Source organism: Diadema setosum, chromosome 14 (assembly GCF_964275005.1).
Source record: "Diadema setosum chromosome 14, eeDiaSeto1, whole genome shotgun sequence".
Classification (NCBI taxonomy): Eukaryota; Metazoa; Echinodermata; class Echinoidea; order Diadematoida; family Diadematidae; genus Diadema; species Diadema setosum.
In genome coordinates this window covers 3,334,123-3,349,130 of record NC_092698.1, presented here as the reverse complement: position 1 = coordinate 3,349,130, position 15,008 = coordinate 3,334,123, and the positions used below count along the sequence as shown (strand labels likewise).

Genomic DNA, 15,008 nt, shown 5'->3' with positions numbered 1-15,008 from the left:
ACATACATGTAATACCAATATTGGGGAGGGGACACTGTGGCATAGTGGAAGAAACTCTTGACTTTCAATCAGAGGTCCCCAGTTAGATCTGGTCAAGTGTCTCAAGATCTTTTTACCCATCATGTCTTCAACCCAGGTGTACAGCACAACACTAGGGTAATAATAATGGCAAGGCCCTCTGGTATAGAGCAGTGGCAACACTGAAGACGCTGCCCTGGATAAATAAGAACATGTTATTGATGTTGTTGTTGTCGTTGTCGTCGTCGTCGTCGCTGTCGTCGTCATTATCATCACCCTCATGTCATCTTTCTCTCTCTGTCTTCTCTCTGTGAATTCTCCATCCAGCCCAACAAGGGTAAACCTCAGAACAGCGAGGCGAAGAATGGGGGTGACAGCAGCTCTCTGCCAAACCACAGCCAGAGAGGTATCGGCAGTGGGAGGAGTATCCCCATCAAACAGGTGAGAAGAATCTCTTTCACCATGGACCTACTACAGCTGAACACATATGGACTGATAGCCATGGGCCTACTACACACATAGACTAATAACCATGGACCTACTACTATTCACATGGACTAATAACAAAGGTCTTTCTTTGATCCCATCGTCACCACCGCCACCTCATCATGTGCATCTTCATGAGTACATACATGTACATATGCTTGGATGATGACAATCGCGTAATCTACATTTAAAACAATTGGCCACCTGTCTCTCAAAGTATGCAATTATTTTAACGGCTACACTTGAACCAGAGAGCGTGAAAACACAGATAACACAGTTTCCAGGATGGAGCTGTCAATTATGCAATAATGTTTGGTATGCTCTTTCCATGAGGCTTAGAGTGCTTGCAAAATGACTGAAATTGAAAATGTATAAACACAATTCCGAATAATGAATGAAAGCATTTAGGCCATAAGAAACACATATATATATTTTTTTTTTTAGAATGTTAGAAAGAGTTTTTTTTGTCAAAGTTATGAAGATATGTTTTTTGAATTAACACTTTTGTCTCATATTAACAAGATATACTGTGGATGTATTGGGAGAACCATGCATTATGACGGAGTTATACCAGTCGCCATAGCGACATTTCTTGTAGTTTTCCATAAGTTGATGTACAAGTAGCATGCATTGTAAGTACAATTTTTCCATTTTCAAAGAGATATGATATTATGATAATTGCCTTTAAGATATGTGGATGTATTGCATAAATGTGTTTGTAGGAGCTGCCAACCCTGTGTAGATTAACAGACTATTGCGTATTCACACTATTTTGCCTATGTTTTTAAAGTGCAATTCTGGACTAGTTAAAAGAAAATCTGAAAAGAGAATAACATCTGATAAACAGAACAGTGAAAATTTGATCAAAAGTGGGTCAAAACTTGTAGGGCAGTTATGAAATTGTGAAGTTTCCCTTGAAATATGAATATGCAAATAGTGAGGTGATTACACCCTCGCTTTACAAATTACCATGTAGTTTGCTGATATGAAATGATAAAATTTCAATTTTTTTTTTTAAATCCTCATATACCCTTCACCTTCACCATGAGCCTACTAATCTGAGTGATACGTTTTCCCCAAAAATTTTTCTATGAGGTGGGTTCCTTATGTGTTCAGGTGTACTATGAGTCCAGAGCAGTGGTTTGTGGGTTTTGTGTATAACTTTATTTTTTTTTGTGGCTAAGTCTTGTATCTTTTTTTTTTCCCTCACTCCATTCTTAACAGGGCTATTTGTACAAGAGGAGTAGCAAGCCGCTGAATAAGGAGTGGAAGAAGAAATATGTGACGTTGTGCGATGACGGCAGATTAACGTATCATCCCAGCTTACATGTAAGTCCCCTGTGGTCCCACCAGAGTTTTAGCACCTCCAACCATCACCATTTTCTCCCAAGATTTCCAGCTCATGATGCGTTAAGGATGCTGCCTTTCTCGGAGGTAACCGCATCACATGTCATTTGAAAAAAGATCGGTGCGCAGCAAAGTGGTACGCATGTGGATGTTTTGCAGATCTTCATGTGTGGTTACTCCTTTCTCGATGGCAGACAGGACAGCCTTTCTGTAATACCTAGCATACAGAGCGTTGTGCCCAGTACCCGTGGGGTCCCAGGGTAGAAGGAATATCCAGCAGTCTTTATCAAGACTAGCATGAATTGCTCAAATGCCATCTTGGCGGTGTTAAGTGGGGTCAAAGGTCAAATATACTTCATTCTGTAACCTCATTAGTGTATATGGTTTCACCGCCATGTTTTTTGCACACACATGGGCCTCGATAGATGGATCATTTTGTAAAATAACAACGCTTTGGTAGGATGCCATTTTGGCTGTGCAAATGAGGTTCAAAGGTCAAATATTCTTTATTTTGTATCTTGCTTACTAAATGCTCAATCGGGGCCAGATTTCGTACATAAATGGACCATGGTGCCGGGATCATTTCATAAAACAAAGTCTTTTGACTCAGATGCCATCTAAGCTGTACGAGGTATATAGAGTTTAGGGTCAAAACTACTTTGTCCTGTATCTTGGTAATTACATGCCCTATCTCTCCCATATTTTGCAACCATTCAGCCCATGGCATATGTATCGTTTTGTGAAAGAACAACTTTCTAATCAGATACCATCTCGGCTGTCTAAAATAGAGTCAAGGATCTAACAAATTTTGTCTTGTATTTTGGTAAATACATGGCATATTGCCCCATATTTTGAACATCATCTTGTATATTAAAATGAGGTTCACTTTGTCTCTTTGTTAACATAATATGCCCTTTCCATTTTAAATCTGTAGAGATGAAAGGTTTGATTCCCTTTTCTTCAATGAGAATCTCAGAAATCATTTGTACATCGGATCACCTAATTTGTCAGTCTTGATAAATTCTCAAATCTAGTCTGAAATTTATCTCATCTGAAAGTCAATCCCCTTTGCTGATTTTGCAGCAAATCTGCTGAGATCCTGAAGAACCCCTGCTATCTTTCATGAGTTTACAAACCTACAATGGTGATCAACAGACAAACTTGTTTCCGTCCTTTAGAAGGAAGCAAATATGAATTGTACGAGAGAGGTAAAAATATACCGGCAACATTGAACATCAAGCAAAGACATTACCATATCCATGGGATAGTAGAACTTTCATTGTCTTTGATCCCCCTGTTCTAATTGTCCATGAAGTAATGGTCTTTGCAATCTGTACGTCGTATATCATCTCTCCATCATGAATCCCAATGTGTAGGACTACATGGATGATGTGCACGGCAAGGAGATCCGACTCTTCAACACGACGGTGAAGGTCCCGGGCAGGAGACCGCCGCTAGCCAGGGCCAACATGCCACCGGGATCGGCGCCGGCACAAACCAACTCAGGGGCCAATGGCATCGCCAACAACATGAAGTCCATGACGATATCGGGTCACGCAGGTGAGAACAGCAGCAGTGTCTGGAATCAGAGACTAAGTGAAGGAATTGCATGTTGGGCTCAGCAGATCTAGCTTTGGCATTGTGCCGGGTTTGTTACGAAAATGCAGGAAAACTTTGTAAAAAAATCCACTGGTATTGGAGAGATGTAACTCTTCTAGATATCAACAGTTCTATACTTAAGTTCTGACAATGATAATTCTATTCTTTTATTTGGTGAGAATTAACAAAGAAAATGGAAGCATGAAGAGTTTGAATGCAAAAACAGATAAATGTCATTTTCAAAGCTTTTTAAGCAAGGTCATCATCAAAGAAAAAAAAATTAAAATTTTTCAATGATACTGCACTCATAGCATAACATATGCTGCATATTACAGCGTATTATCAAAATCATCACATATATTTTGACTGGGTATTTTCACAACTTCCATCTCAAATATCTCAATTTGATGAAAATGGACATGTATATCACCTTTTTTTTTTGCATTCAAATTCTTCATGTTACTCCTAACGGCAGTAGTCCCATAATTTACCCCTTCAAAGAATTAACAAAAGGAGATAGAAGAAAATGTACTTTTAAAGAAAAAGACAGCCCAGTTGATGATAGTCCCATGTATAATTTTTCTTCTCTCTGGTTTGTAGGAACATCAGTCCATTCCAACCAGAGCGCTCTCTCTCGAGACACCAGCAGTCCCATGCTGTCTCAGAGAGAGGTGCAGGAGGCCAAGACCAAGTCCACGTCGTTACCGCGGGATACGGTGTTCACCGACGCTGTCGTCATCTCAAACTCATCTGTCACGCCAGGTGAGGGCGGCAGAAAAGGTGGGCAGAGGACGACCAAGGTCACATCTTTTTCCATGTCCGTGTTTGTGTCCTTTCCGTGTTTGAGTCCATTTGTGGTTTGTGTTTGTTTGTGTCTGCCCGCCCTCGCCCACCCACCACTCCCCCCCCCCCCCCCCCATGCAGTACCTCCCAAATTATTCCCTCACTACTGCTGCAGCAACTTTGGTGTCACTGTCGAACAGTGACATAGATATGCCATTTATTCAAATTGGCACATTCTAAATTGTCTTCCATATGACAAGCAGCTGTTTTGTTTGTTTTTTTTTCCCATGTCTTTTGTGAATTCTCACATTGTGTGAATACTTCCATCTGCCAAAAAGATCGTATGATTGTCAGAATCGAAATCAAAGCGGAATCTGAGGACTGCAGTCAAACCTGATTTTAACATCCACCTGTCTATATGCGGCCACCACAAACTACCTGGGTAATAAATGATGCATTGAAGACCCTGCTTATAGTGACCATGTGTATAGCTTGTCCAATGCTCACTTAATTTGTCTTCCTCTACAAATTTTCATCATGTGTAGCAGCCACAACTCAAGGCCTTTCTGTTGGATATACTGAGTTGGGTTTTTTAGCTCACCTGAGCCAAAGGCTCAAGCGAGCTATTGCGATCGCCCTTCGTCCGGCGTCCGTCGTCCGTCGTCCGTCGTGCGTAAACTTTTACATTTTTATCTTCTTCTTGAAAACCCAAATGTCTTCTTGAAAAGTCCAAATGGGGGCCTGAATTGTACATTTTCATCTTCTTCCTGAAAACCTCATGATGGATTTTCGTCAAACTTGGCAGGTAGCATCCCTAGGGGGTTAGAATCTCAATTTATCAAAATGGGCACCATGCCCCCCCCCCCCCCCCCCCCGAGGGCCCCAGGGGGCCCCCAATCCCCCCAAATTAAGGAATCTTTAAAAATTTCGGCCCTTATTGTACATTTTCATCTTCTACTTGAGAAGCCTGGTCAAATTTTAGTAGAGCTGTGAATAATTTAGATTAGTGACTGCGTGAAAGGTGAACTTGCGATACTCAGGTGAGCGCTAGACCCGCGGGTCTCTTGTTTTTTTTTCTTCTTCCACCGTTGCTGAATCTCAACTGATAGTCTTTTTCGGGGGGGGGGGGGGGGGGGGGGGGGGGGGACTATTAAATTGTTTTTTTTTTTTTGATTTATTATAGAAGCTAGAAACAAAACAAAGTAATTTACATCTATATCTGTCTGAAATGCAATACCCAGTAGTGTATCGAGACCTGTTCAGTTTATACAGTATATGTAACGGAGACATGTTTTCAATGTGTACTAGCTATTATTTACTGAAGGTCAATGTATGCTGTCACCCTTTCTATGATGGCCACCTTTCTATGAAGGCCAGTACTTTTTTGAGTTCCCAAAGTGGTCACTTTACCCAGGTTTGACTGTATACTGTATGTGTCTTTTGGTGGTGCTACAGTCTGGGCTTTTTCGTCTGCGTTTGTGTCAAGCTGTCTGTATGTGCCTGTAATATATCTTGTGATACAGTAACTTGGTGTTGTGGGCTGTGGTGGTGTGCTGTTCACTCTTGCTGGCCTCCCTAAAACCATTGTGAAATTGGTCTATCCTCTGCACCCCTTTTTTGCCTAACATTCATGCCTTATTTTTCAGTTTTCATTGTAACAAAATGCATTTGTCTTTGTGCATGTCTGATAATCACAGGTTGGAGAAAAGTCTGGTGGCTGGGAAATGCTCATATGATGGCTCTTAAACCAAACATGATTACTTTATAGATAGATGCTAAACTTCTGATCTCTGCAACCCAAGACAAAAGTGCTTGGTGCGAATATTGCTGCTGTGCATTTTCTTTCTGTAATGAAGTATTGTGATGTTATGATAGGAAGTATTGTATGCAATCATGAATACGTTCAGATTCTTCATGAGCGCTTGAAACAGCACAGCCCTGTACCGTAATTCCCCTGCTGTGAATGCCCCTACTGCTGCTCTGCAATATGTAGTATTGTTCTTACGATGTATTTCTCCCTTTCCAAACATAACAGGCATTCGTGGATTGGAAGATATATTTTTTGCATAGCTCCTTTTTGTGTGTAGGCCCTACAATACAATGTATATCTACTCATGCTGCCGTGTATACAATCTTACAATCAGTTGGAATTTTATGCGTCAGATAACCAGTACTGATAGTTTCATAAGTCACTATGTATTACAGTACTGTAAATCACCAGAGAAGGCAGCTATGGACATACATAGATTATACAGTAAAATGTCATTTATTCTCTGGATCTGCTATAAAATTTCATTCAAGTTTTTTTTTAGAAATTTGACAAATTAACCTCAGGGATGTGGAAAGAGTTGTCTTCATTATTTAAAACACTTGTCTTGATGTATTTGGGCATGAGTAACCTTGTAATCATTCAATCCAACTGAGTAGCTTGTTGGGCACAAGCTACTTTATATTTACAGTATCTGTAAATATAAATTCTAGATTTATTACATAAACACAGAATAACCTCTGATCAATATAATCAATATCATTGATGTGTCTGCATGCTATATTGTATTTCCCTCCTCCTCAGGGTGTGTGTGGTAACATAATATTCTGGATATAGTTAACATTTTTCTAAACAGAGACACCACCGGAATTTGTCAAAACTCAGTGTTGTCATATCTTTGATGCTTGTGTTCATTGGCTGAAATCTTTTGCCAGTATTCATGAAGATGGTATAAAATAGTCCATGGTTTATACAAATTTCTTGTGCGTAAATGGGTGTGACGGATTATTTATGTCAACAGACATCCAGTAACCATGCATTTATAGCTCATGTGAAAGATGTAGCTATTTCACACTCATTTTTAACAGTCCATGGACTAAATATAAACCATGATTTTGATCTAAACCACCTTTTGTGAATTTGTCATGTGACTCCTTCTACAAGTTTGGAGGCAGGCTAGTACGCCGTTCTCTTCTCCCTCTTTTCCTGGAATGCAGGCATCTCAAACGGCATCGACGCTCCCCTCTCGTTTCCCCAAATGGGGATGACGAGTCGAGATGGTCACGGGTCAAAGAAGAAACACAGGAGAATGAAGAGCTCTGGGGGTAATAAGAGTATAGACCACCACCCCTTAGAAGGTGAGTTTGTACCCTCTTGTCACCCTGTAGCCAAACAAAAAGCTGCTCAGAACTTCTTATCCAATTCTGTGACAGCGGACTAATTGCGGTGTGGAAATTTTTGCTCATTTGGCGCAACAAGAAACCAGCACAAGAATAAGAGCACACCAATTTTTTGGCTTGTTACAGTAGTAGTGAGCCAGTGAGCCAGTGGAGTTAAATGAGCTTCTCATCAAAGCCTGCTGAACAGGCTTTGATGAGAAGCACCATAGAAGTAGAAGCTTCCGATCCTAGCAGAATCTTCATCAGTGTACAAGTAGACTTAGTGGTACGAGTGAACTACATTGTGTGTGAAATGACTATAATCGCCTATATAATTGGAGCGATAAACTTCATTTATGGGCCAGTCGGTTTGGTGAATCTGCATGTATGCTCACTAAAGATGCAAGTTCCTCACACATATTGCAGAGCCCTTGTCAAGGGGGATGGATAGGTTGAGAGAAGAGACAAGAGTCATTTTATTCTGCATACAAATGCACATTCTTCAGATATTTTGATCAGCTGTTTTATCCCGTGTGTCCCGTTCTCTCCTCACGCCACCCTCAGAGAGTGAAGACTGTGAGTTCATCATCGTATCCTTGGACAACAGGTCATGGCACTTTGAGGCAACCAACTCAGAGGTGAGTTTTCAACCAGAAATACTCTCCACTATTAGAAATTTTCATATTTGAAATCTTTCATTCTTTCCAGCATCCCTACCACCTCCCCCAACCATCACAAAATGTATTTTTTTTTTCTTTCAGCTCTGAAGTTCCATCAATAGTTATAGTTGATAAACAGATTCACAATGTATATGCTCTATGAAGCACAAAATTGTATCTTTGAGTAGAGCCTACAAATTTGTTATATACCACTTTCAACTGAGTTTGTTTGTAAACAAAAACATGGAAATCATGAGTGATAGAGAGAGAAAAAAGTCCATATTTAAAGACAATCTGTAGAGAAGTAAAATTATGACTATTGCTGATACAGCAGGATAATAGACAATGAAGAACAATAGATATATATATTTTTTTCTATCCACAATGTAATGAAAGTAACTATTGACTAAATAACATGTTTATATTTCACCAGAGACAGGTCATGTGCAGTTGAATAAAATTAGTCAGTTATTAATTAGTATGTAAAACTACATTTTGGCTGGAATTCAGTAAGGCAGTTTAAATCTTGTCCATAGACTATTATGATATTTGAATGCATAAATGTATATAATGTGTGCTAACAGACATCCAGTATCAAATGTGTACTGATTAGTCAAGGAACTAAATTTCAAACCATGGATTTGATTCAGTCCACATCTGTAAATTTGGCCGTAAGTCCCATATGTTCAATTCATTGGGCCGAATGCATAAAACAAGCAATTGCTTGTAAGCAATTGCTTCAAGCAAAAGCACAAGCTTGTCTAGCAAAAGGTCTAGCTCAAGCAATTGCTTAAATCCATATGCATAACCTTTTGCTAGTGCTTATACCTTTTGCTTGTCCCGCACAAGCAATTGCTTGCGTTTTCAACAAAAGGGACGTCACGCCTGTGCGAACACAAGAACAAAGGCGAGCGTGGCAGCATGCATTTGAAAGGGCATGTGTGTGCAGAAACATTTCCTGACATAGCAGAAGAGCTATGAAATGACACTCATAAATGCACACACAGATGCACACACACACATCTATACACACACACTCGTATTACTGGCTGATTCCCATCACTGCTTACAATAGCCCACATCTGCCAGATCGCACGTGGAGAGACGTCTCCTTGCTCTCCACCGAAGTGAGACATCCTACCTGTTTTTCATCACATTTTGCGTGCTAACCACTGGACATTCCCGTTGTTGAAATGAAAAATTTCTTACTCTACTTAAGAGTAATTTCTTGTAGATTTATACCACTCCTTCACAATTGTTGTCTTTCTTCCTTCCATGAATATGAAAATGATACTTAAAAGGGAACATCCCAGATAAGCAAAAGCTCAAGCTCATTTTACAGAGCTTGGAAAATCGTAAGCAATTGCTAGCAAGAACTAGCAAAAGGTATGTTTTATGCATACGTTTTTAAGCAAATGCTTGGTCTCTAAGCAATTGCTTGTACTTGCTAGCAAGAGCTTCTGCTCGCAAGCAATTGCTTGTTTTTGTGCATACGGATTCGAGTAAAAGGCTAGCACAAGCAATTGCTAGCGTTTATGCATCCGGCCCATTGTCAATACACTAGCAACTCATGTACACTAGGCTGTTTGGTACTGCACTACCCATATATGATAAGCTACAGACTACAGAACATAACATGATGCAGCTCATGGCAGCCTGTAAGAATTTATATCCATTTATCCAGCTTAGCAAATGGACAGTTGTGTTTGGAATAAAAATGTTTTTTGATTTGCAGGAGCGTGACGAGTGGGTGGTGGCGATCGAGCAGAGCATATTTGCGTGTCTGCAGACCAACGAGAGTGCAAAGGGCAAGAGCCAGCTCTCCAACCTGGAGCAGAGCGCCATCGTAGAAACCATCAGGAAAGTCCGCGGCAACGGCTCATGTGTGGACTGCGAAGCACAAAGTGAGTGTTATATGTGTTTGTGTTTGTATTTGTGTTTGAGTTTATGTTTGTGTTGTGTTTGTGTTTGAGTTTATGTTTGTGTTTGTGTTTGTGTTTGTGTTTGTGTTTGTGTTTGTGTTTGTGTTTGTGTTGTGTTTGTGTTGTGTTTGTGTTGTGTTTGTGTTTGTATTTGGAGTTATTTTACACCAAGGAACCACTAAAAGGACCTATCCAATGCAATGTATAATGACTTTTGTTGATAAACAATACATTGATCATCACTCATGTTGCCAAATGAAAATCTTGAGTATGGGCAATATATTTCACATAAAATTCTCTTCTGTTTTACTGTGGATCAGAAATCCAAGATTCTGTTACTGACATTATCTGTCAATCACTGACAAAATTACTGAATCACTACACTCATTGATCCAATGTCTGGTGTAACACATGATTATCAAGAGTTATAGATTAGTTTGTAATAAAGTAGTCTTTTCTGTTTCCATGAATCTTAGCATTTTCACACATTGTGCATAAGTAAAATGATCAATATACTTAAGCTCCGTGTAGATAAAATGAGTGAAGTTGTAGATTGTTCCATTTAAGACAAGTTTGATTTAAATGTAATGGAAATACAAAGAAATACAGTCTACAAATTTGAGTATAGAGTGCTGCAGTTTGTCAATGTATGACTCTTAAATATCTCAGTTTCATGTCATAAATGCAGAATGTCCCACAGGTTGTAAGCCAAGAATGTATCATTTTTCTCTTCCATTGCAGATCCCGACTGGGCCAGCTTAAATCTTGGTGCTTTGATGTGTATCGAGTGTTCGGGCATCCACCGAAACCTGGGTTCACACGTGTCCAGAGTCAGATCGTTAACACTGGACGAGTGGCCGTAAGTTTGTCTGGATGTAACAGCTTTCATTCCCCATGTAGACCTAGTCCTCTTCATTCTGCTGGCATATGGTTTCTGGTCAGGTTTTCTTTCTTTTTTTTAATGTGAATCTGTGCATATTTGACTCATTAAAGATGAGATAAAAAAAAAGACTTGATTGTCAAGATACAAAAAAAAACAACCCAACAACAACAACAACACCTGATCATCCAGTCTGCCTGTTTAGTTTGTGGTTACTGTAGTCATCTTCATAGATGATGGTGGTCATTAATAACAGCAACTAAAATTTCTTCCTCTCTTTGCAAAATTTTTCAGTGCTGAGATTTAGCTACCATACTGTCTGGCCAAATTAAATTGACCATTTTCTTTGCACTGCAAAAACAAAGATAAAAACATAAGATAGCACAGGATTTCTGTCAAAGCTAACTCAAAGGGAACTAGCATCAACTGAAGGAAGTCATTTGTATATGAGATACATGTAGTAACATCAGCAGCAGACAGCAGACATCATTAAGCAGAGGTCTGAGACATTTTTCTGACTTCATGAAGAACAGAAAGTGTGATGTGTTCTACATTGATATCCATTGGGAGACTAATTTGTTTATTATGGTAGAGAAGAAAATTCTTCGGGTACTGTATTCTTCATCTCTCTCTTCTTTCCCTCCTGGCAGACCGGAGCTGGCTCAAACGATGATGCTGGAAGGGAATGCCCTGACCAACAGTGTGTTTGAGGTGTCGTTACATGGGCAGGTGAAGCCAACCGTCACATCGGGTAGGGAGGAGAAGGAGAGATGGATACGGGCCAAGTACGAGAAGAAGGAATTCATCGCTCCCTACCCGTACCCGGAGAGGAATCTGGGACCGGTAAGTGGGCATCTCAAGAGTCTCGGGGGCTGTCCGATGCAGGGATGATGATGATGATGGTGTTATTGGTGGTGGTGGTGGTGGTGGTGATGGTGATGATGATGATGATGATGATGGTGGTGTTGTTAATGGTGGTGGTGGTGGTGGTGATGGTGATGATGATGATGATGATGATGATGATGATGATGATGATGATGATGACGATGACGATGATGATGTTATTGATGGTGATGGTGGGGTTGGTGGTGGTGGTGATGATGATGATGGTGATGATGGTGATGGTGATGATGGTGTTAGTGATGGTGATGGTGGGGCTGGTGGTGGTGATAGTGTTGATGGTGTGATGATAATGCTATTGATGGTGATAGTGATCATGGTGATCATGATGCTGATGATAATGCTATTGATGATGATGGTTTTGGTGTTGATGATGATGAGGAGGAGGAGGATGGGATGATGTGATGATGATGCTATTGGTGATGATCACGACAGCAACATCGACGACGACATCAATGCTAATGATGATGGTAGTGATGCCAGTATAGATGAAGAGAAGATGACAAGATCAATGATAAACATGAATGTAGCAGCGATATTTATGATTCTAGATTGTAGTCATGATTGATTACTTTGTGTTCAGATGGTTATTTAGCATTATCATATCAAGACAAGATTAAAAATAGAAAGGCAATAACGACAAGCAGTCAAAATGTCATGGTCAATTTCAATGTCTGTTCACGATATATCAAAGTCACTATTAGGTAAATGCTTTCCACAACATGATAAGTATTGTCCTTCGTAAACTTCAAACAGCACACAGTCTTTTACTCTATTTATGAAATTGATGTTTCTGAGTGTATAAACGTCAAATTTGTGCAGTTGTAATTCCTTTGCCAATCCTTACCTCCAATTGCTTATACACCAAGAATACAATTATCTTTGTGTGTGTGACAGAGAGTACGTATTTGTGATAAGCTGCTTACCTTTCACTCACACACACACACTTTTCTCTGGTTACCATAGCAACTGATGGAGGCAGTGATCCGGGAAGACATTCGGGGCGTGATGCTGCTCCTGGCCCACGCCCTGCCAGATGAGGTCAACTATCGCTATGGCGAGGGAGACGGGAGGTCGGCCCTCCACCTCAGCTGTGCCATGGCCAACGTGGTCATCTCGCAGCTCTTGATATGGGTAAGTCCACTCGCCTCTCAGTTTGAAGTAGTCTGAGATCATCTGCTACAGTGTCTGACTTATTCATATGGAACCTCGTCATCAGCATAGCCAACGCATTTCACATTACTCTCCTTCAGTTTGCCTAGATTTCAGAAGTTTTGCATTTGACTTGATTTGATTTGATATGATTTGATTTATTTCTGCTTAATTCCATTACATCAGATATGATTGTGTACAAGTCATTTATGACAAACAGTATATCGACACATAGTTCTTAGTACAAAACAAAATAAGTGCAAACAGCTTCGGGAACTTAAACAGAAGGGTCTCCAAAATAAGCCGAGGCTTGACGGTATGGAGACTTGCATTTCATCCCAAGGAATATTTCACATCTTTTTTGACTAAAGATTCAGGCTTTGAATAATGTGGATGCCTGTTGGTTTATGATGAAAATAAGAAATAAAACTGTCAAAAGAATCTTTGAATCTGTGCATCTAAGATAGTTATGTGAAGTATGCATTTGTTATATTTGATCATGTGCAAATTATTTCATTTCACAAGAGGATGATACAAACATACAAATTCTTGTATATCAGAATATTGTATCTATTGCAGCTAATATCATTGTTCTGAGAAAACATGTTTGCCATAGTATTCATTACAAATGAAATGAAACTCCGTGTGTTATGTAGTATTTCATTTCAGTAGAAGGTATTGAGTGTTTTGAAACTGAAGGAAAATTTCTTTTCTAACATCAGCCTTTTTTTCTTTCTCTTAAATCCAAACAGAACAAGGTGAATGTGAACATCGCCGACGCCGACGGACGGACAGCGCTGGCCTACGCCAAGAGCGTGGGAGCTGACGACTGCATCAAGGTGCTCATCCAGAACGGTTGCCAGGATGACAACAACTACAACAACTGCAATGTGAACAACAGCACACTGCTCAGGGTGCCGCCAGGCCCCGGGAGGGGCCACCATGGCAGCGGGGACAAAGTCTCGAGTATTATCTGAGGGCAGTGGCCCTGACCAGTTATGGTCGGAAGAGAGGAAATGGAGCAATTATTGATGTGAGGGAGCGTGTTGTTTCGTAAACCCTCCAACTACCACTAGCATCCACACTACTCGGGATGTTATGGGTAGTTTTAAAGGAGTGCGTTGACTGTATGAACTGGATAATCCCTCATCTCACAAGCATTCAGGGGTTCACCACTTCAAACATCCAATGATGACTCCCGAGGCTCCTCATGGTCTTGAGAAGTGATTTCTGTATCAACACTGATGTCGAGTGAGCGGCAAAAAACATGTTGGAAGACTTCAGAGGAGGGGCGTGATGTTAGGATGTTACATCATTAAAAATAAAGAGAGAGAGAGAAAAGAAATATAATTAAGCAGAGAGATGAGAGAGAGAGAGAGAGAGAATTCAGTGTGAAAGTTCCTTGAGAGGGGTCTTTTATAATTGCTGTTTTGTGTGAGGAAATGAAGAACCCATCTATTTATTTCTGTAGACATTGTGATGAGTGTATGTACTGATGTGGACAATCAAGCGGAATTGAGCAAATGAGGCAGTTTCCACAAGGCAGTAACAGTATTTTTCAGTTGGCAGTTTTCCACAGATAAATTCGACAAGGTGCGTAATATAAGTATACGGCTTTCTTGCATTCCCCATGGCATCACTACATAATATTGACTGAAGCCAAATTGGAGTTCTGGTTAAAATGATGACTGTAAGTCTGTCGCATGGCCTTGTCACATTGATATGCATTGGCCTGCCATAGGAGAAAGACAACATATTTCCGCTTCTCTCTGGCTGCATGTGTGTTTGTATGTTTGTGTGTTTGTAGGTTTGCTTGTGATGACTCTAAGTGTCCAAAAATTATTGAATTGTATGTAAACATACAAGATATAACAGTTTCAGTGTTTCAGTACACTACGGAAAAAAGTTGTCTAATGTCAAAATGTAGATTACGAATAGGATTAGCAAACAGGTGTGAGATATCATACAGAATTGGGTCTGAAGAAGCCAAAAACATTCTGTTTAGTGGATATTATAGCCACTTGTCGTGTTTAAAATGGCACCTATCTGATATTTTAAAGAAAACAGAGATAGGATAGCAACAGGATGCCCACATAATGGAAGGCGTTGGACACA

At 40.1% G+C, this 15,008-nt stretch overlaps 1 protein-coding gene across 2 annotated transcripts in view; it reads left to right on the top strand.

Moving 5' to 3' along the window:
- Positions 1 to 14,499, top strand: part of LOC140237758 (arf-GAP with GTPase, ANK repeat and PH domain-containing protein 1-like) — a 180,593-nt gene extending 166,094 nt beyond the window's left edge. The window contains exons 7-17 of one of the 2 annotated variants that reach the window (XM_072317691.1): positions 346 to 459; positions 1,729 to 1,833; positions 3,228 to 3,411; positions 4,051 to 4,212; positions 7,219 to 7,359; positions 7,945 to 8,018; positions 9,775 to 9,943; positions 10,703 to 10,820; positions 11,492 to 11,684; positions 12,708 to 12,875; positions 13,646 to 14,499. In XM_072317691.1, coding sequence (XP_072173792.1) covers positions 346 to 459; positions 1,729 to 1,833; positions 3,228 to 3,411; positions 4,051 to 4,212; positions 7,219 to 7,359; positions 7,945 to 8,018; positions 9,775 to 9,943; positions 10,703 to 10,820; positions 11,492 to 11,684; positions 12,708 to 12,875; positions 13,646 to 13,870 — 1,653 coding nt within the window. In that variant the 3' untranslated portion in view covers positions 13,871 to 14,499. Of the gene's footprint in view, positions 1 to 345; positions 460 to 1,728; positions 1,834 to 3,227; positions 3,412 to 4,050; positions 4,231 to 7,218; positions 7,360 to 7,944; positions 8,019 to 9,774; positions 9,944 to 10,702; positions 10,821 to 11,491; positions 11,685 to 12,707; positions 12,876 to 13,645 lie in introns of both variants that reach the window. The other variant, XM_072317690.1, reaches the window with a different exon arrangement.
- The last annotated feature ends 509 nt before the right edge of the window (positions 14,500 to 15,008 follow it).